The sequence below is a fragment of the Sturnira hondurensis genome, unplaced genomic scaffold (assembly GCF_014824575.4).
Source record: "Sturnira hondurensis isolate 20B ecotype Veracruz unplaced genomic scaffold, ASM1482457v3 Scaffold0012488, whole genome shotgun sequence".
Lineage (NCBI taxonomy): Eukaryota > Metazoa > Chordata > Mammalia > Chiroptera > Phyllostomidae > Sturnira > Sturnira hondurensis.
In genome coordinates this window covers 2,950,674-2,973,502 of record NW_028085119.1, presented here as the reverse complement: position 1 = coordinate 2,973,502, position 22,829 = coordinate 2,950,674, and the positions used below count along the sequence as shown (strand labels likewise).

The window sequence follows — 22,829 nt, the reverse complement described above, 5'->3', positions numbered from 1 at the left end:
AATGGAGAAGAGACAATGTATGGAGGATAGAGTGTAAACGAGTGCCTGCCTGGAGCAGGGGCTCGAGGGGCGTGGGGAATGACTAATGGGCATGGGGGTTCTTTGGGGATGACAAAATATTCTGAAATTGACTTTTACTATATTAATAAAAACATTCCAGAAATCATTATCCTTAAAGCAATTTTTCAAAATAAGTATCTAACCATGAATTTGAATATATCTTTTTTTCACCTTAGATTGGTAGCAGTTCCATTTTGGGTTCTACTGAAAATAAAAAATATTGCGGCACAGACATACCTTCATTAATAACATCTACATACAATTTTCTTTATGTCATGTTTGTAAAAAGTTCTTCTTCTGAAAACCACGGTTTCAGTGCAAAGTTCAGTTCTACAGATTTGGGTAAGCAATTACCTCTTTCTTCTGCTTTGTCTCTCATGCTTATATCAGAGTAAGTAAATAATGTAAATAAATTATTATAAAAATTTTATCCATACTGTATGTATATACTCATCTATACTATAAATGTTGAACATGTACTCAAAGGCAAACTATGTATTTCTTTTTTTTTTTTTAGAGGTTAACTTGTTTTTTGTTTTTGTTTTTTTTAAAGATTTTATTTTATTTATTTATTTATCTTTAGAGGGGAAGGAGAGGGAGAGAAACATCAATGTATGGTTGCCTTTCATGCGTCCCCTGCTGGGAGTTGGCCTGCAGGGAACTGGCTTGCAACCCAGGCATGTGCCCTGACTGGGAATCGAACCGCGATCCTCTGGTTTGCAGGCCCGCGCTCAATCCACTGAGCTACACCAGCCAGGGCCAAACTATGTATTTCTTAATCAGTATATATTGATAGCTAATTGATGTCTATTAATAAGAGAAAAACCAAGTTTCTGAAGCAGTGTGTCAGGAAAGTTTTTCTTTTTGAGCTTTTAAGGGGTTATGAACAAATCATTTTATCTTGAATACCAGGTAGCTTGTTCTGACAATTACTATTTTTATTTCAATAGAATGTGGAAAAATTCTTACAGAGCCAACAGGAATTATTCAAAGTCCTGGCCATCCAAATATCTACCCCCATGGTATCAACTGTACCTGGTATATATTAGTCCAGCCAGGCTACCTGATAAATTTGATATTCAGGAGATTTCATCTGGAGTTTCATTACAATTGCACAAACGACTATCTAGAAGTTTATGACACTGGTTCTGGAACATCTCTTGGGAGGTGAGATTGTTTTGTTTTGTTTTCACACAAAACTTTTCTTGCTTCAGTGAAGGGTGTTAAATTCCACCATGTTGTGTTATATAAACCAGGTGTGTTAACGTGCTTCTCAATGACCATTTCTACATCACTACTCTGTCGCCTTGGCCTTTCATAATTAAGTTTTGACATCTGTGTGTAGCCACAAACGCATCACTAAAATCACATCCATTATCCCCTAACCCATCTTCCTGCCCGAGGTCCTTTCTCACTTCCTCTCCTTATCCCCATCCTCAGGAAACCCCTAACTTGTTTTCTACCACTGTGAGGTAGATTGCGTATTCTGGAATTGGAATCATACTGTAAATACTGTATTTTTCTGGCCTTTCCTAGTCAGCATAATGTTTTTGTTGAGCTTCATGGAGCTGAGGGTTATCCTGTTACCAAATTTAAAATATTGTTGGCCATTAGTTCTTGAAATACTTGAACTTCTGTCTCCCCTACAGGGGACTCTGATTACGTGTATCTTAGGCCACTTGATGTTATCCCACGATTCATGGGTCCTCTGTTTATTTGATTTGGAGTCTTTGTTCTCTGTGTATTTCATTTTGGAAAGTTTCTATTGTCACGTGTTCAATCAAGTGCCCTAATCTGTTCTTCTGCATTGTCTGTTCTGCTGTTTACCCTACCCCATGCATTTCTCATCTTAGACATCATAGTTTCCATTTATAGAAGTTTAATTTGGGCCATTTTTCTACCTTCCATGTTTCTACTTTGCACATCAATTTTTTCCTCTGGCTCCCGAAATCTGTGTTACAACCATTAATGTCTTGGACTGCTAATTCAGTCATCTGTGGCGTTTCTTGCTAGGTTTTGGTTGGTCAGTCTTTCTTCTCATGACAGGTTGTATTTTCCTCTTTCTTTTCAATGTCTGGTAATGTTTGATAGGATTCCAGGCATTTTCAATTTTCTGTTTTTGTGCAATGGGCATTATTGTATTTCTTTAGGTATTCTTGAGCCTTTTGTGGAGGTGCACTTAAGTTACTTAGAAACAGTTTGATGGTGTCCAGTTTTGCTTTTAAAGACACCAGTACATGTTTACCTTCACTGCTCCTATTCAGTGTCTCAAAAGCCATTGTTTTATATATTTCCATTGTTTCAGGAGCAAGGTTACATCCAGCCCCTGTTATAATACTTTTGTTGGAAATAAAAGTCTCTTGATTTTTAATTTTTCTTCTATTTCATTTTTTCATCTATTTTAAACATTTTCCCTTTGTTATTATCTTAAGCTTATATTTCTTTAGCTTTTTCCTTCCTCTTCATTTTATCTTATTTATCTCTATCTTTCATTTTTCAAATCATTTTTTATGGTACTTGATTCATAGTCACTGAAAAATACAGTTTTGCTGAATAGCATAAACTACTATAATAGTCTCGCCCAATTTGGCAGACATAGGTAGACATATACAGAGACATTTAAAATATTGGTTAGCAGACTGACAGATCTCAGAGGGGAGGGGTGGGAATGGGGCTGGAAGAGATTAGCCAAAGAACATATTTGCATAGCCATGGACACTGCAACAGTGTGGTGAGGGCCAGGGGGAGGGCTGGGGCTGGTTGGAGGAGGGTAAAGGGGAAGGAAACAGGGGAATGCGTAACAGTGTGAAAAATTACAAATAAATAAATAAATAAAACACTAATGAACTCATCTATATTTCGATCAGGATATCCAATTTATTTTAACATTGAAATTGTATTATTATACACTTCTTTTTTTCTTTTTCTCCCTCAGAAATTAGTTAATCCATTTCCCATATTCAAGATTTTGTCTTATTTTGGTTTCTGTTTCTGTTTTTTGTTCCCCTGTCATTGCATTTGGTTAATTTTGCCAAGTGTGCTTCCATTTGTGATTCCTCTTTTTCAGCTGTTTCTCCTTACAGGTGTTCCTCTAGAAAGTAGTTCTTGTGGTGTGTCTGCGATCACAGCTCTACTGTCAGCATTACTGGAATAGTTCTGTGTATGATTGCTCTTATTCAGCAAAAACGTGACATGGCTTAGGAATCGAACTCTTAACCTTTGCATAGGCTAGCTGTTTAAAGATAATAGAGTCTACCTGTATAGGGCTTACTACTCTAGGCAGTTTTCTAAGTCTTTTGTATACAGTATATTGACTCATAAAATTCTCAAAACAACCCTATAAAGTAGGTCCTATCATCATTCCCAGTTCAATGAGGGGGAAACAGGCACAGAGGCATAGTGATCTGTTCAAAGCCCTAATGACTCGAAGTGCTAGACCTGACATGAGTTTATGCTTCACGCATTTATGATCCATGGGTTCCCTTTGGTGTGAAAGTTATTACCATATTTTTTGGACTATGAGATGCACTCTTCCTCACCACCCCAAATTTGGGAGGAATAATGGTTGTTAATCCTGCTGTTGAGTTCTGCTTACATTTTACATTGGTGAACTATTATGTTATTTATATTATTAAATATTTCACCACATTTTTGCTTCAAAATTTTTTTCTACTTTCCTCTAATAAAACCTAGGTGAGTCTTATGGTCCAAAAATATGGTACATTTCTGTTAATAAGTTTAATAATTTATTACATGGCAACCTAATATAGCTTGTGATTTCTAACTTCACTAAACTTATAAATGACAACTCATGTAGCTAGATAAACATATAAAACTGTTTCAGGGAGCCCTGCCCCGTGTGGCTCAGTTGGTTAGAGCATCTTCCCGTAACCAAAGGGCTGCAGGTTTGATTCCTGGTCAAGGAATAGACCTAGGTTGTGGGTTTGATCCCCATTCTGAGAACATACTAAAGGCAACCAATTGATGCTTCTCTCTTGCATCAATGTTTCTCTCTCTCCATTCCTCTCTCTCTAAAGCAATGAAAAAAATGTCCTCATGTGAGAATGAAAAGCAAAACTGTGTCAGGGAAGCAATCATGACTAAGGTCTTTACAACTTTGTCAATGTTTGTCCCTAAAATATATTTGTAATTTTTAAGGGCAATAAGGGCTATTATTATTATTACTTTTTTTACATATCTTAATTTTGGTTTATCATTTCAAGTGTACTAAAAAATTTAAACTTATGTTCTTTCTTGGTTTCAAATAGATACTGTGGAAAATCAGTGCCACCCTCTCTTACCAGCAGTACCAGCTCATTGAAGATTGTGTTTGTGGCTGACTCTGACCTTGCTTATGAAGGCTTTGTAATAAGCTATGAAGCAGCTAATGCATCCACAGGTAACAAAATGGCACTTGTGTGCTTGGTTACCTTCACTACATTACAAAATAGTACTATGCGAATACTTTGTTCCCAAACCCGTGGCACACAGTGAGGGCTATATTTAGAAAAAAGTAGATTTAGATTTCAGTGTCTTCCCTATTAAAAAAGGGACTAATGATTAGACAAGTGTATTGCAGCAGTGTTAAATTTTCTAATTTTGATCATTGAAAGGTGGTTTTGTAAGGGAATGTTTTTGTTAGGAACTATACACGGATGCCTTCAGGGGTAGAGATAAGCAGTGTCTTCAAATTAATTTCAAGTGGCTCAGAGAAGAAGAGAGTGAGCAAGTCAGAGAGGGGAGGGGAGACAGGGAAAGCAATGGGGCAACATGCAAATATGTAGTAAATCTGGGTAAGAGGAATTCAGGAGCCATCTCTTACCATTTTTCTTTTACAAAATATGACTATGATCTTTTTTTAAAAAAGATTTTATTTATCTTTTAGAAAGAGCAGAAGGGAGGGAGAAAGAGAGGGAGAGAAACATCAGTGTGCTGAAGAAACATTGATTGGCTGCCTCTCCCACACCCCGACCTGGGGACCTGGCCCACGACCCAGACATGAGCCCTGACCAGAAGTCGAACCAGTGACCTTTTGGTTCACAGGCTGGTGCTCAATCCACTGAGCCACACCAGGCAGGGCACAATTTTTCTGTGAGTTTAAAGTTCTACCAAAATAAAACCTCTCTCTTCTACCAAAGAAACCAAACATGGGTTTTGGGAAATTAGAAAAATAACAACAGCAGATAGGAATAAGTGGCTACTGCATGGAATTCTATGGCAGGAAATGGAAGCTTTCTTGAAAAAATATACGTTTCTACATTTGACTTCATAAAATGAAACCTTTTCAGCATTTGTACCTTTTATTATATTTTTCCTATGACTTAATTCTCATCACTGTTTTCCTCTTTGTAAAAGTAGTGTAGGAAACACATATCCTTTGCAAGGAGGGTCTTTGAGGTAATATGCAAACCAGAGATGCCCCAACCCGAGAGCCTACGGGATGTATAAAAGTGTTTCGTTTCTTTAGGATGATGTTCCCACCTGGGATGTGTACCATTGCAGAGAGTCTGAGTTTTCCCCTTGCATCATTTTTGGAGAGAGACCTAGTGCTCCAAAATACTATAGAGGGTAAACCTGTAGGGGACAGGTGCTGACTGAGCGTGGCAGCGGTGGAAGCATGGTGCCCTTCACTGCTGCTCCCTCGAGAAAGCCCTGGGAGCTTTTCGTGTGCCCGATGTGCTCCCCTCGCCTGGTCCTGCGTCTGGAGAGCTCCAGGCCCTCGTCCTTTAAAGTCCTCATTCCCGTGAATTACCAATTAACAAATGAATGAGTTTTAAAAAAACCTCTCATTCAGAATCCCTACCCAATTTCCCATTTATTTCTCCTCAGAGTGGATAGCTACTCATTTTCATTTCAGGCAAAACTGCTGTTCTCTGCAGTTATTCAAGTGCTGTGTTTTGGTAGCACAGCTTCAGATCTCTTCAGAATCCCGAGTGTGAGAGAATCATACTCTTCTCTCTCCCGTGGGATCCTCTCTTGGAAATAGTTCATTATCCAGCTCAAACCCATGGGAAATTAAATCCACAGTGATCCAAACAGGTTATTTTATACGATCGACAACATTTGACAGACTTTTTTCAGGTGTTTAATATCCAGTGACCAAAATTGACTTTTCAAAAAGTTACAGTGTGCACACAATTTTCCATAATTTTATAGTTTTTTTCTGCCTCATGTATTGGGCCTGAATCATGCTGAATATTAGATTATGATTTAGAACAAGCCACTTGAACTCTCTGGGCCACAGTTTTCTCATCTGAAAAATTAAGAGTTTGGATTTGATGATCTTTGAGATGTAGCTTTAATCAACTATATTCATGCAGTTTAATTTGCCGCATGAATAAACTAGCTATGTCTTAGATAACATACAAAGCAGGCAGGGACTCCTGAAAATGTTATGGAAATCTTTGTAACAATATGCAAAGTGAGACATATCTGCACAGTGACTTGCACAGCTCTGCTCACACCACATGAGCTAATAAGGCAATAGCCAGTGCAGGAAGAACCAAGAACAATCAAGAAAATCTGGCAGGATGTTAAATTCTAATTAAATAATTTTTCTTCAAAAAGATAAGGTGCAGGTATAATAAAAGTAAGTCAGTGAAAAGGAAAGAAGCAAGCTGGCCAGAAAGGGAAATTGGTACAGAAAAAGAACCCAAGACAGGTGATAAAAGTGAAGAGGCCCCTTAGGCAGCAGACTGCAAATACCCCCCAGTCTGCCTCCCTGAGTGCTGATCGTTACTTTGGCTTTCCTTTGGTCAGGCAGGGCTGAAACCACAGGCCAGGCAGTGTCTGCTTTCCGCCCCTTGGCTAAGCCAGGCTGGTCACTGGGCGCTTGCCTTTTTGCACAGGGAAGAACTGGCCAGGGCTCCGGAGGCTGCCGTGGGGGTTGGGATGGTGACAGCCAGGCGGTGGGGGCACCCTCCAGGCTGCCTGTGCCCCAGTGAGTTCCCACCTGGAAATAGAGGTGTTAGGACACTTTCTTTTCAGTTGTCATTTTAAAAATACTTTCTGCAGAATAAAACAATATCATGGAAAAGCGTTTATGGAAGCTCAGTCATTGGCTCTCATTCTATTTCATTGCTCTAGCAGAAATTATTTTCAGAGCAATAGTGACAGTTTTGGGTTCTTAATTTCTAGTTCCTCGGTGTAACAGGTGTGAGTTTCTTGGCTGAAGTCTTGCCTGTCTTGATCTGATAAAGGTTAAATCTCCTGACTTGAATCCAGTTACTTTTCCCTCTGTAGTGCAGGCCACAGGGCTGTGATGTCAGCCTCTAAGTATGTGTTTGGGAGGAAGGAGATGGGCTTCTGGTCATTACTTTGACTCAGTCCCTCATCACTGTTTCTGCAGTAGTTCAGATGTGCCTGGGCAAATAGAAACAAAAAGTAACAAGTAAAAAAGAGCTTTTACTTAGTAACTGATCATAACTCAAGCTTTTCCTAGTAACTGATCATAAGACTAGGTTTTAAATGTTTGCTAATCTAAAGTTTGAAATACTTGAATTTTGAGGATTACTTGACTCATTTAATTTGTAAATTAAATCCAGTAATGCAGTGTTCCCAAACTCTACTGTTCGTAAGAAACTTGGGGTGGAATTTTCTTGTTACAAACTTAATTGATTAGTTAACATTACTGATTTAAATGGTGATTTTATAGTCTGTCAACATCTGCTCTCTATATATTAATACAGTCCTGCCAAGAGAGAACTTTGAAAGTATAAAAAAGAATTGAGAGATGTACCTTATGTATTTTCTACTTGAACATTAGATGGAAACCCATGTAATATCTACTTTAATGTTTTCCAAACATTAAAACATCTATGACTCATTAGTGGGCCATGACATTAACTTATTAGGTGACTACCTACATTTGCTAAGATTATGGCATAGTGTAGAAGTACCAGAGTTTATCATACTAAGTGAGGTGTTATTTCATGAAACCTGTTTGCAATATCTATGAGTGTGTGTGATTGATGTCAATGTATTTTTATGGTGTATCAGAAAGTTTGAAACACTAATCTAGTCCAATTACCTGTTTTTTTACATGAGGGAAATTGAAGTCCAGAATTGAATTTATCCTCTGATGAAGACACAGCTCAATGGTTTAGAAGCCAAACCCAGGCAATCCAGTGTTATGGGTCCTGGCCATCAAGATCCATGTGATGTGGCTTCTATGAACAAATTCACACGGACTATAGAAGTCCTGTGGAGAAAAAGGGATGGCATGGCTGCTGTCTGAGAGAGGGGGCCCTGGCCCCTGGCCGAACAACTTTTATTGCTTCTCTGGGTACATTACACTGAGGATGGTCCTCATTTACTATGCACAGGTTCACTGCAGGGGATTGCCTTTTGCAGATAACAAAGGAGAGAATGTTGCTAATTATTTCAAAGGGGAGGATATTGTAGACCAAGAAGAAAAGTGGTTGAACCAGTCACACTCCATACTTAGGAGGTTTAGCGCAGATGTTAGGAAGTTACAGTAATCACTCTGCCTCAATTCAGGGTGAGGAAGTTTTAGCAAAAGCAAGTCTCATAGCAGCCTAGTTACAATGCAGGCCTGGTTCCCCACGGGAAAACCTCTCCTTGGGTGTGGATCCTGTGTGCTACTAGCTTCTTACTGGTTTTTTCTTGTGGGGGCTGAGCTACATTCCCATGCCACGTGAAATGGCCCCCTAAGATCCAGTCCCAACATCCAGTCTATTTTGCCATCTCTAGATTAGCTTTTGGAAATGCTCTAAGGATATCCAACCTTTTGGCATCTCTTGGTCACACTGGAAGAAGAGTTGTCTTGGGCCACCCATTAAATATATTTCAGCATGTAATCACACAAAAAATCTCATAATGTTTTAAGTAAATTTACAGTTTTGTGTTAAGCTGCATTCACAGCCATCCCAGGCCGCATGTGGCCCACAGGCTGCAAGCTGGACACCCCTGCACCCTGTACCTTGTGCCACTGGTAATGTTCAGTTCACAGCTATGGCAGAATTATGGTAGACTTTCCTGTTTTCTTAAAATAGAAGTGCTGTATAGTTGTCTGGTGAAATGGCCAGGAAGTGTCAGAATCACATCAAATAGGGTTAAAAATGGGCCCTAGTGGATTTCCCAGTCTTCTTCCCAGCCAAAGAGCTCCCACCTACCCCACCCCAGTGTGTGCTCAGTGCCGTTTCTTATCGGTCACCTCAGAATGGTGAAGGTGCATCTGAGGTGCATCAAGAAATAACTGCCAGAAGGGCTAAAGAATGTTTCTGCAGAAAAAATGAATATAGAGAGTTCTGATTCTACTTTAAAAGTTAAATCCAGTAGAACAGTGCTCCCAAATTCTATTGTTCATGAGAAACTTAGGGTGGGACTTTCTCGTTTCAGAGTCATGTGTTAGGGGCCCACCCAGGAATTCTGATTCAAATAGGTCTGGAGTGGGGTGGTTGTGCCAAGTAATTCCAGTGATTCTAGTGAAACTTTGCAGTTCCTTAAGACAGTCAAGTCTCAGCACAAAAATTGTGATGTAATTACAAAGGAGATGTAATTGTGGATGGGACTGCAGCCGCTCGTGGTGGAGAGTACTTCCCACACTGTGCAGAAGGAGGGCTGACGGATGAAGTCAGAAGTCTTCGTTCTAGCTCCAGCTCTGGTACCAACCGGGAAGGCTTGGGGCACATCAGAGCCTTGCTGGTTCTTTCCTCCTTCAATTCTGTGTGTTCTGCTATGAGATATTCAGATATTTTTTCCCCTCTGGAAAGGGTTTTTAGTAAGTCTATTGATCTTTTAACAATTTATTTTTTTAATGGTCAGAAGTTTTTCATACTTTTATGTACATGGGTATCCCAGCACTTCCCAGCCCAGACTTATTTATCATTTAACTTCTTAATCCTTGGAAAGAAATGTTAAAGAAAACATCTAATCATGATATTCCTCATCTTCTACTCACTCTCACATATGAACTGACATTTTCTGCCCAAGGAAATCAGGGGTCATTAAACAGCATGGGATTTGGAAAGGGAGGACTTGGGTTTGAATTTGTATCTTTGGCAAGTGCAAACTAAATGATTTTAGAACTTAACCTCCAGGAGTCTCAGATCCCTTATCTGCACCTCTCTAAAAAGCCGAGGTTATAATGACCGCTGTTTCATGAGGTTGGGGAAGATAAAATGGTATATTCTATGACTAGTACATAATAGCTGTAAAGCACAGCAACTGTGCCTGGTTTCAAATATAATGACCGATGTCCAAGTGCAACTGTACAGTAGCTGCTTTGGTGAGTTAGCTGATTTTCCTGTTCATTGGACTTGGCCATCCATGAGGAAGAATAACAAGCCGTGCCTGTGACCACCTAGCAGCAGTTTGTAGAGCGAAATGTCAGATTTTAGTGAGGGAGGCTTCTTCTTTCCTACAGGAGAAATTGCATCTGTAATTTTACCTTCCCTCAACGATTCACTTGGGAAAGTGTTGTATGAAATGTGCCAGTAGAATGTGCCAGCAGGGTGGTTCCTGCTTTGACTATTATTTAACCAATATCTAGAAAATTTGAAGTCATGTGGATTCATGCAGATGCAAAACTACTCACGACTGATTCCAGAAAGTACCACTTAGAGATTGATCCCTAATGTAATCGGATCAGCACATTATTACGTGAGGCAAAGAAGGGAGGTGATGGGGCAGTTACCCACAATCTAGGGTCTCCCTAAGAAATACATTATCCAATGCACAGGATCCCTTTGCCCTACCCCTGTCACCCAAATCGTGTGGGACTGATATCATCATTGCTTTGTGGGGAGGAGGGGCTGTCCGTGCCTTGGAATTGTTCCCTTTTGTAATGAGTTGAATGCTCTTACTAAGACATGCTTAATGGAGGCAAAGATACATTGTGATTTTTAAGAAAGATATAGCTTTGTGATTTTGTAATGGTCCACAGAGGAAATTTGTATGTTTTCTCTCTTCTTTCTTAACATTTTTTGAGGTTGGTAAGAAAGAAAGATATGCAAGGCTTATCAGTCATTGTCTTTGATCTTCAGATCAAAAGTGCTTTTCCATTGCTAGCTCAGTTGAATATAGTGAGTGGAAGAAATAACACTTCTTTTTTTAAGTAATTTTTTTATTTAATTCTTGTTCAAGTACAGCTTTCTGTCCTATATTCCCAACCCTGCCCATCCCCCGCCCCATTGCTCACCGCCTCCCTCCCATTTCCGCCCCCCACCCTTAGTTATTGTCCATGTGTTCTTTATACTTGTTCATGTGAGTCCATCCCCTTTTCCCCTATGATTCTCTCCCTTCTCCCCTCTGGACCCTGTCAGCCTGTTCCGTATTTGAGTGTCATTGGTCATATTTTGCTTGCTTGTTTGTTTTGTTTAGATTCCTGTTAACGGTGATATCATATGGTATTTGTCTTTCACCGCCTGGCTTATTTTGCTCAGCATAATGCTTTCCAGTTCCATCCATGATGTTGCAAAGGGTAGGAGCTCCTTCTTCCTTTCTGCAGCATAGAATTCCATTGCGTAAATGTACCATAGTTTTTTGATCCACTCATTTACTGATGGGCTCCTAGGCTGCTTCCAACTCTTGGCTATCGTGAATTGTGCTGCTATGAACACTGCGGGGCATAGGTTCTTTTGGATTGGTGTTTCAGGGTTCTTAGGATATACTCCTAACAGTGGAATTGCTGGGTCAAAAGGCACGTTCATTTTTAGTTTTCTTAGAAAATTCCATACTATTTTCCATAGTGGTTGTACCAGTCTATAATCCCACCAACAGTGAACTAGGTCCCCTTTTCCCCACAACCTCTCCAGCACTTGTTGTTTGTTTCTTTGTTTATGAAAGCCATTCTGACTGGTGTTAAGTGGTATCTCATTGTGGTTTTAATTTGCATCTCTCTGGTAGCTAGCAATATGGAGCATCTTTTCATGTGTCTCTGGATCCTCTGTATGTCCTCCTTGGAGAAATGTCTGTTCAAGTCCTCTGCCCATTTTTTAATTGGGTTGCTTGTCTTCTTTGAGTGGAGTCGAGTGAGTTCTTTGTATATTTTGGAGACTAAACCTTTGTCTGAGGTATAATTGGCAAATATGTTTTCCCAAGCTGTTGCTTCTCTTTGTATCTTGATACTGTTTTCCTTAGCCATGCAGAAGCGTTTAATTTTGATGAGATCCCATTTGTTTATTCTTTCCTTTATATCCCTTGCTCTAGGGGACGTATCAGTAAAAATATTGCTGCGTGGAATATCTGAGATTTTCTTGCCAATGCTCTCCTCTAGGGCTTTAATGGTTTCACGGCTTATATTTAAGTCTTTTATCCACCTTGAATTTATTTTGGTGTATGGTGTAAGTTGGTGCTCAAGTTTCATTTTTTTGCATGTAGCTGTCCAGTTCTCCCAACACCATTTGTTGAAAAGGCTGTCTTTACTCCATTTTATGTTATTGCCCCCTTTGTCGAATATTAATTGACTGTAGAGAGTTGGGTTTATTTCTGGGCTCTCTGTTCTATTCCATTGGTCTATGTGCCTGTTTTTGTGCCAGTACCAGGCTGTTTTGATTACAGTGGCCTTGTAATACAGTTTGATATCAGGTATTGTGATCCCTCCTACTTTGTTCTTCTTTCTCAAAATTGCAGCAGCTATTCGGGGTCTTTTCTGGTTCCATATAAATTTTTGAAGTGTTTGTTCTATGTCTGTGAAATACGCCATTGGTACTTTAATAGGTATTGCATTGAATCTGTAAATTGCTTTGGGTAGTATGGACATTTTGATGATGTTAATTCTTCCAATCCATGAACACGGTATATGTTTCCATTTATTTGTGTCTTCCTTGATTTCTTTCTTCAGTGTTGTGTAGTTTTCTGCATACAGGTCTTTTACCTCCTTGGTTAGGTTTATTCCCAGATATTTTATTTTTCTTTTTGCTATATCGAATGGGATTTTTTTCCTGATTTCTGCTTCTGCTGCTTCATTGTTGGTATACAAAAATGCCTTTGATTTCTGGATATTAACTTTGTATCCCGCTGTTATGCCAAATTCATTTATTAGTTCCAGCAGTTTTTTGGTAGAGGCTATAGGGTTTTCCATGTACACTATCATGTCATCTGCAAACAATGCCAGTTTTGTTTCCTCCTTTCCGATTTGGATGCCTTTTATTTCCTTTTCTTGTCTGATCGCTGCAGCTAGAACTTCTAATACTATATTGAATAGAAGTGGTGAAAGTGGGCAACCTTGTCTTGTACCTGATCTTAGTGGAAAAGCTTTTAGTTTTTGCCCATTGAGTATGATGTTGGCTGTAGGTCTTTCATATATGGCCTTTATTATATTGAGGAATGTTCCCTCTATTCCCACCTTGCTGAGTACCTTTATCATAAATGGGTGTTGTACCTTATCAAAAGCTTTTTCCGCATCTATTGATATGACCATGTGGTTTTTGTCTTTGCTTTTGTTTATTTCGTGTATTACATTTATTGATTTGCGTATATTGAACCATCCTTGCATCCCCGGGATGAATCCCACTTGGTCGTGGTGTATGATCTTTTTGATATATTGTTGGATGCGATTTGCCAATATTTTGTTGAGGATTTTAGCATCTATGTTCATCAGTGATATTGGTCTGTAATTTTCTTTCTTTGTTGTGTCTCTATCTGGCTTTGGGATTAGGGTGATGCTGGCTTCATAGAAAGAGTTGGGGAGTTTTCCCTCCTTTTGGATTTTTTGGAATAGTCTGTGAAGAATAGGGGTTAGCTCTTCCTTAAAAGCTTTGTAGAATTCTCCTGTGAAACCATCTGGCCCAGGGCTTTTGTGTGATGGGAGTTTTTTGATTACTTCTTCAATTTCATTTGCTGTTATTGGCCTGTTCAGGTTTTCTGCTTCTTTTTCATTGAGTTTTGGAAGATTATATTTTTCTAGAAATTTGTCCATTTCACCCAGGTTTTCAAATTTCTTGGCATACAGTTCCGCATAGTAATTTCTTACAATCCTTTCTATTTCTGTGGTATCAGTTGTAATCTCTCCTCTTTCATTTCTGATTGTGTTTATTTGTGTCCTCTCTCTTCTTTTCTTAATGAGCCTACTTAAAGGTTTGTCTATTTTGTTTATCTTTTCAAAAAACCAACTCCTGGATTCATTGATCTTTAGAATTGTGCTTTTAGTCTCTATGTCATTTAATTCTGCTTTGATCTTGGTTATTTCCTTCCTTCTACTTGCTCTGGGCTGTCTTTGTTGTTGTTCCTCCAGTTCTTGCAGGCGTTGGGTTAGGTTGTTTGTTTGAAATGTTTCTATCCTCTTTAGGTGAGCCTGTATCGCTATGAACTTCCCTCTCAGGACTGCCTTCACTGTGTCCCATAAATTTTGGGTTGTGGTGAGTTCATTTTCATTAGTTTCAAGAAGTTTTTTGATTTCTCCCTTAATTTCAGTCTTGACCCATTTGTTGTTTAATAGCATACCATTCAATCTCCATGCTTTTGGGTGTTTGGGTTTTTTTCCTGTGGGGTTGGTTTCCAATTTCAGTCCCTTGTGATCAGAGAAGATGCTTGGTATGATTTCTATTTTCCTGAATTTGTTGAGACTTGTTTTGTGTCCTATCGTGTGATCTATCTTTGAAAACGTTCCATGTGCATTTGAAAAGAATGTGTATTTAGGTACTTTGGGATGAAGGGCTCTATATATATCTATTAGGTCCATTTCATCTAGGGTGTTGTTTAATACTGCTATATCTTTGTTGATATTTGGTTTGGAAGATCTGTCCATTTTTGACAGTGGGGTGTTAAAATCCCCTACTATAATTGTGTTGCTATCAATATCTTTCTTGAGGTCCTCTAGGATTTTCTTTATATATTTGGGTGCTCCTATGTTGGGTGCATATATATTTATGATGTTAATGTCTTCTTGGTGGATTCTTCCCTTGAGTATTATGAAGTGACCTTCTGGGTCTCTCTTTATAGCCCTTTTTTTGAAGTCTATTTTGTCTGATATGAGGATTGCTACCCTGGCTTTTTTTTCTTATCCATTTGTTTCTATCCTTTCACTTTCAGTCTGTGGAACACTTCTCTTTGCAAATGTTGTTAGAGTATCATAAAAGGCAAACTGCCACTGGATATGAGTTCTCCTTCAGCAATGTAAGTTATAAACTAAAGGCACTTTTTATGTTTGCATTTTGTATTGATGTAGTAAGAATTATGCCAACACATAATTATGGGAATAGATTTGATTTTAATTATTTGTGCTTATTGCAAAGTTTAAAAGGAAACCAAAGCCAAACATTCACATTTTTCTGTATTGGTATTATTCTAAGAAGAGCCATTTATTCCATCAAGGGAAGAAAACATGAACACTGTGTACAGACTTCAGTATTGGGGAGGAGGAGTCACTAGCCTTTTGAGCGATAGACACATTAAGTTCAGTGAACCGGTGTTTTTCTCTGTGTAAAATTAGATATGCAAAACTCATAGCTACAACAAATTTTAATATTAAATATTCTATTGTTAACATTTTTAGCAGGTGTAACTTCAAAAATATTTTGTATTGCTCTATTTTAAATTGATATATTATTGATTAGCTATTTGAATTATTTAGTGGATTTCCTTTAGAGAACTCAACCTGTTTTCACACAGGACTTACACACTTTTAACTCTGAGGAGGTCACAGCTGATCTGAGAGATACAAACTCTTTTTTTAACTATTGTTCCATATATTGAGTACGTATGTTCAAGGTCATGACTAGCTCCATGTTTGTAGGTGACTAATTTCAAGCCATAACATTTAAGCTGTCACTTTAGTTATAACACGTGTTTTGTAAGGGCATGTGGTATTTGATAGTAAATCGTATCTGAGAGTCACCGCGACCTCCAGTCTGTGTTGGTGCCTTGAGTACGGCAATATTGTTGCAGTGACTGTTAGAGATGCTCCTCAAAGCTAACTGTTAAAGGTTCTGATTAATTAATGCTAAAGACGGTTTTTGCTTGCATTTTTAGCAATATCTATGTTTTCACTCTTTGAAAAGCAAAAATTTTATTTTTCATGATTTTATATTTATTTTATATTTTCTAGATTGTAACTGGAAATAAATAAAAATCATGTATTTTATTATATAAATATAATAAATGCAAATTTGTGGTGTTTTTAAAGTTTTTTTCACATTTCAGCACATGCTAGTAATGAATGTATCTCTCTGATACACACTACCTATGCTATAATTTTTTGACTGTGGCCTCCACAGGTTGTAATGTAACATAGATTTTTATTTTGTAATTCTACTAGGTAAAATTCATCTGTAGTTTTAATAAATGGGTGTATCCATGTAATCACTACTCCATTCAAAATATTTGACACTTTTATCATCCCAGAAAGTATCCTAGGGTCTCCTCGATCAATCCCTCTACGTGTTCCATTTCAGCACTTGCAGACCTGGTTATTATCACTATTGATTAGTTCTGCCTGGTGAAAAAACAGGTATAAGTGGAAACACACTGTATGCACTCTTATGTTTGGCTTCTTTCTTTCTTTTTTTAAAACTTTATAAATTGATGTTCTAAGACAGGTGTCTCCATTTTCTCACCACCACTGTCCCCTGCCCCCTGCCCTACCCATGCCCACCCCCCCTTGGCTCTGTCCATGGGTCCCTCATTCCCGTTCACTTATGTCCCTTTCCCTTTTTCCCCACGTTGTTTCCCTCTCCCCTCCCCTCTGGTTACTGTCAGTTTGTTGTCGATTGCAATGTCTCTGGTTATATTTTCCTCCCAATTTGTTTTGTTAATTAGGTTCCACTTATAGGTGAGATCGTATGATATTTGTCTTTCACCGCCTGGCTTACTTCACTGTTTAGCTTCTTACATTTAGCATAATGCTTCTCTAATTTCTTTATATGGTTCTATTTATAACCAGTTTTTTTCTTTTTATTAATGAATAACCTTTGATTGTATGGATATATCATAATTTGATTATTTGTACAGTTGGGTTGTTTCTAGTTTTTAGCTATTATGAAATAAGCTGCCACGAACATTGATGTAAAAGGTTTTTGTGGACTTATGTTATCCTTTCTCTTGGGCAACACCCAAGAGTAGAATTTCTGGGTCACATGGTAATATTCTATTTAATTTTGTGAGAAACTGCTAGACATTTTTCCAAAGTGGTTATGTCATTTTATATTCCTGCCTGCAATGAATGAGAAGCCTACTTTCTCCGCATCTTTGCCAACCCTTGGAAGTATCAGTCTTTTAATTTTCAGCCTCTGGTAGTTGTGTAGTGGTGCCTCACAGTTGCTTTAATGTATATGTCTCTGGTGACTAATAGCGCTGAATACCTTTTCACATGCTTATCAGTAATTTACATGTCTTGTTTTGTGAGGTGTATATTACAATAGTCTTGTTCATTTTTGTTTGTGCTTTTGGTCTTGTTGTGTATTATATATTCTGGATATAAGTGTGTGGTTTCTCAGATAAATGTATGGCAAATATTTTTTCCCAGTGTGTACAGCTAGCCTTTTATTTTTCTTATGGTATCATTTGAAGAGTAGACGTCTAATATGTCCTTTTCTTTTGTGGTTAGTGTGTGTGTGTGTGTGTGTGTGTTGGCTAAGAAGTGTGTGCCTACTGAAGTTGTGAAGATTTTCTCTTGTGCATATTTGTATACATTTTATAGTTTGATTTTTTACATTTATGTTTAGAATCCATTTTGAGTTAGTTTTTCTATATCATATGAGTTATGTACCCAAGTTTGTTTGTTTGCTTATCAAATGATATTTCATTATTTGAACACTATTTTTGAAAGATTCTTGTGCTGTATGCTGTTTCTTGTTAAACTCAGTTATTAGCTCTATTAAACTTTTAATAGATTCTTAGTGTATTCTATAGCCAATCATACCTGTTAATAAGGACAGTTTTATTTTCTCCTTTTTAATATCTCTCTGTCTCTCTCTCTCTGCCTTATTTACCGTGACCTTCTGTATGATATTGACTAGAAAGGATGAGATTGGACACGCTGGTCTTATTCTTAGCCTTGAGGGAAATGCGTTTGGTCCTTTGGTACTGAAGGATGAGTGTTACATTTGGGTTTCCATAGATGCCTTCCTCTTCTGTTGTTACATTTCCACCATGGTTTTGGATTTCCATTCTATTCCCTTCATTGGCTTTTCAGTGATACCTCATTTTTGCAGGTTTGCTCAAAGGCTAACAATATATGTTCTTAATTTATCAGTAAGTTTGCTTAGAGTTAATAAGCTACTACTTCACACTTCACATCTTCTGCTGAACCTGACACTTTATATTTCACACATTCCTCTTGCCATTTCACAAAAAATATTGGGCATAAACAGGAAAAGAACACCTTGTATACAGGGAGACTGTGGTATGAATGACAGCTGAATTCTAAATAGAGACAATGGTGGTAAAAAGAAAATGGAATGCATTATTAAAGGGTTGGGGGGCATTTAATTATCCAGCAAAAAGCATTTTCAATTTGATAGGACAAAAAAGACATTTTTAGACAAACAGAAGTTGAGAGAATTTACCACTAGAATACTTATACTACATGAAATACTAACAATGTCCATCATGCCAAAGGGAAATTATACCCAAGAGAAATATGTATCTACAAAAAGGAATGAAGAATACCAGAAATGGTAAATAACTGGAAAGAATATAAAGATTGCTTTTTCTTCTCATTATTTCTTTAAAAGTCAACTAATGATTCAAAGCAAAAATAATACCAAGTTAGAATTTATAATATAAATAGAATGAAATGATATAGCTAAAATTGCATCAAAAGGGGGCAGGTAGAAAGAATTACATTATTATTATGGTTGCTATGCAGAGGGACTAGTCTAGTACCAGTTCCTTGTCATGGCTGGAAGCAGACATTTCTACAATTGAGAATTAATACACATTATAAAAACATTAAAGAATCTCATCTGACTCAGGAGAGAAGATAGGAAGAAGAGAAAAAATGAGGTGAGGAAAGTAGAGGGAGGAATAGGGTGGGAGGAAATTAGATAATTGTTCCACCCCTTTCAGTTTTCAATACATCGTGCAACATAATTTTAACAAGTTCTTACTAGATGTGATCCAGGCCAGGAGTATGATAAGTGGAATTTAATGGTTAATGAGGTGCTGTTTATATTTGAGGGTCTAGTAGAGGAAATATATTCATGTAAGAACAACTGCAACAAAATATGTTTGGGACTGAAATTACTGTTTGCATAAAGTTTTATTGAACAAAAGGAAATTAATTTTACCTGAGTAGGAAAGGCTTCACAAAAAAGGTGGTACTTAAATTTGACCTTAAATGATAGGTAAGAGTTTATTTGTTAAAGAGTGTGTTGAGAGAGGAGAGGAAGTTGTTAGATAAAGCATTTCAGACAAAGAGAAGTGTAAATATCATTTGAATACATTAGAAAATGTGTTTATCTTTGTGCCAGCAACAGAAAAGAAGATTGATACGTAAATCACAATTTCAGCAAGGATTGACAAACACACACCTTGATGCGGCAATAATGACTTGCATTTGGGCAAGGTACAGGAAAACAACTCATCACTACTTCTCAAAAATTTCCTTAAATTAGGTTTCTTTACACAGGAACCCGATTATACATTCCATTCTGCTTCAGACTTATTGCAAGTTGCATTAGAAAAATTCAGTACATTTGTATTTCCCCTCTGGGAGTAGAGTGGGTAAGCAAGAAACATTATCCCTTTAAGTACACGTGACAGGAACAGATAATTTGCTAAATATTTGATTTACTGGCTAAAGCTATCTGAATGTTGGAGTAGTCAGTGAGTCTCAATTCTGCCAGGTCAGCCCAGCTGAAAAAATGTCCATGTGATCCATGAACTTTTATCTTAGTAATTCTTATTACTGGGTCTGACATACTTGATCTATCACCTCTGTTCTCACTGCTCTCTCTGCCCCTTTTCCTCCCTCCCCTGTCTTCTCCTGGTTTTTGTCCTCCCTCCTTCCCTCCCTTGAAGGAATATCTTGACATATTATACAAAAATAAACAAAAGCTGTGATAAATGTGGTGCAGGTGGTTGGGCATTCATTGTCCTGGAAAGCAAAAGATCACTGGTTCGATTCCCAGTCAGGACATATGCATGGGTGGCAGGTTCTCTGTCCCAGGTAGGGGCATGTGTGAGAGGCAACTGGTCAATGTTTCTCTCTCACGTCAATGTTTCTTTCTCTCTCTTTACCCTTCCTTTTCCCTCTCTCTAAAAATAAAATAAATAAAATCTCTTAACAATTACAGAAAAGTATACAGAAATATCACTGTTGATTCCTTTAATACAGTAAAGCCTTGATTGCTTGCTGCTTAAAATAGAGTAAAGTAAATAGTTGGTGAATGCCTGTTACTCCGAGAGCTGTACATAGGCAGCAGAACCTGCTGTAGGTCTCTGTGCACTCAATATCAGAGGTTCCTTTGTTCTTTTCTGAGTACGATTACACAATAGCAGCTGGGGAAATAGCATACCTAAGCATCCTTCTTTTAAAAATAATGATTAAGTTAATAGTTTATTCCCCTACCCCAAACCTTTCAGTAGGAGATCTGTGTCTACTCCTGCACCCGACATTTATATTAGTAGGGTTTAATTAAAGACACATTAACGATGTTTTCAAATGAGATTTTCTTTGAGGAATATCTCAGATTTGGAGAGCATAAAGATTGAGTGGATTGGGTAGTAAACATGGAGTCTGAAGGACTGACTAGGTAAAGTTAAACTCTTAAAGTATTTCAATAGAACAGTTAGTATTTGCTTAGGACAAAGATTGTCCAAGTACTGTGTAAATGTTTTATGTGATCTCATTTATCCCTCATAATTTATGCTCGTTTTTCTTACAACTTTCTGGTCTAGTCTGAAACGAAATGGTGATTAGGACCATTTATTGAGTACAGAACCTGTGCCAAGGCCTTTAATTGCATTGTCTCTGAGTCTCACCTGCACACTCGAAGGTGGTCACTGCCTGCATTTTAGAGGTGGAGCTCAGAGAGGTGAAGCAGCTTGTCCAAGGCTCACAGCTTGTCAGCGTTCGAGCTAGGCATTGATTTGTGGTCACTCTGGTCCCGAGTCTCATCTGTTCCTCGCCTCACGACTGAGGTGCCTGCTTTGCCATTTCGCATAAATCCATACTGTGGTGAAAAGCATTTGAAAGGAAGCTTGTGAGAAGGAGAACAGATTTAAATTATTTCTAGGCCCTGTCTCTAATTTCTGTAGTGGTGCCTCATTTTTAATGTTTATGGTAATTTGCATGAGTTAGAAAAATTATAACACTTTTGAGAACATAAAAATTTGTTCATATATATATATACATATATACATATATGTATATCTATATAACAAATTTCTACTACTTAGCTTAGGTGTACTATTAATAATTGTTTTTGACTTTGAGATTTCAAAAACTTCATTTTGAAATAAAATTATTCTTTGAACATTCCAGAATGGCCTATTAAAAATGAAGCATTTGGCATAAATTAATCAAGTATATATTACTGAATGTAGTGTAATATTTTTTAATTTTCCCTGCCGTGGTCTCTTTGTTTTCTCAGTATGCTTGGAAGACTATACAGAAGACTCAGGTGTGCTTACTTCTCCAAACTTCCCCAACAACTACCCAAACAACTGGCACTGCGTTTACAGGATCACGGTGGGAACCAGCCACCAGATCGAGCTGCACTTCACCGCCTTCAGCTTGGAGGAGGCCATTGGGGGAGACTGTGTAGCAGATTTCGTGGAAATCAGGTAAGCGCCTTTATTTCATCATAATGTTTCTCACTAGTTTTATTCATAATTTTTCCTGGGAAGGTTAATGAAAAAATATAGAAAGTTTCTATAAAACTCCTTGTAGTACTCTTTTTGTAGGATATAAACTTTCTTATTTGGAGTCTGACTTAGGAGAAGAAGAACAGAACATTGTGTAAGATTCTGTGGTTATTTTGAAAGGATTCTTTAACTGGGACTGTGTGAAAATAGACTCCAGATTTTATTCGGGAAGAATAAACAAATGCACTACCACTCTGAAATTAGATACTTGCTATTGTCCAAGAATTACTTTATGTAAAATCAGTTTAAATTTTAAGCTGTCCAGTGTCCATTTAGTCTATATCACAAAATAATGCTTAAACAGCAACTTTATCTTAAGGTTTCCACAGAGTTTATGTGTTCAAGTAATAGAAGCCTACCTAGACTTAACCAATTTCAGTGCAAGACATATTTTCTTGAAATCTTTGCTACTTTGAAAGAAGGTGGTTAGCAAGTTGTATTTGCAGTAAAGGTAAGTTACTGTATCTACTGATATCTCTCCAGATCTTTACATGAGTTAAATTTGGCTGACCGATTTGGTATGCATATGTGTTAAATATTTTATTTAGCATTTTAAAATGCTAAATGGAGACAACGGTGGTAAAAAGAAAATGGAACGCATTAAAGGGTTTGGGGGGCATTTAATTATCCAGCAAAAAGTGTTTTCAATTTGATAGGACAAAATACTGGAATCTTACAGTATTTTATAGTGAATTTTATTCCTGATATAAAGTGGGGAACTAAAAAGAGATCACAATTGTACCATATCATTCTAAAATAACATGATTATCTTAATTTACAAAAATTAATCATTGGGTTTTTAATGTTGAGTGAATCCTTTTTCTAAACGAAGCTACAGATTACAAACTAGAATTAAGACTCCAGAAGTTCTTGAAGACAGAATCATTAAAAAAATTTTGCTATGTAAATCAAATATGATATATTTTAAATATTTTCTTAGAAGAAAAGTTTTTAAAGGAAAACATGCCAGGCTTCCTCTGTAAAATTAAACATTTTTT

The 22,829-nt window shown here is 37.5% G+C and overlaps 1 protein-coding gene across 1 annotated transcript in view; it reads left to right on the top strand.

Moving 5' to 3' along the window:
* Nucleotides 1-22,829, top strand: part of CUBN (cubilin) — a 254,992-nt gene that overhangs the window by 41,490 nt on the left and 190,673 nt on the right. Inside the window, exons 20-23 of the mRNA XM_037060773.1 lie at nt 237-402; nt 1,011-1,227; nt 4,329-4,459; nt 21,558-21,750. Coding sequence (XP_036916668.1) covers nt 237-402; nt 1,011-1,227; nt 4,329-4,459; nt 21,558-21,750 — 707 coding nt within the window. The remainder of the gene's footprint in view (nt 1-236; nt 403-1,010; nt 1,228-4,328; nt 4,460-21,557; nt 21,751-22,829) is intronic.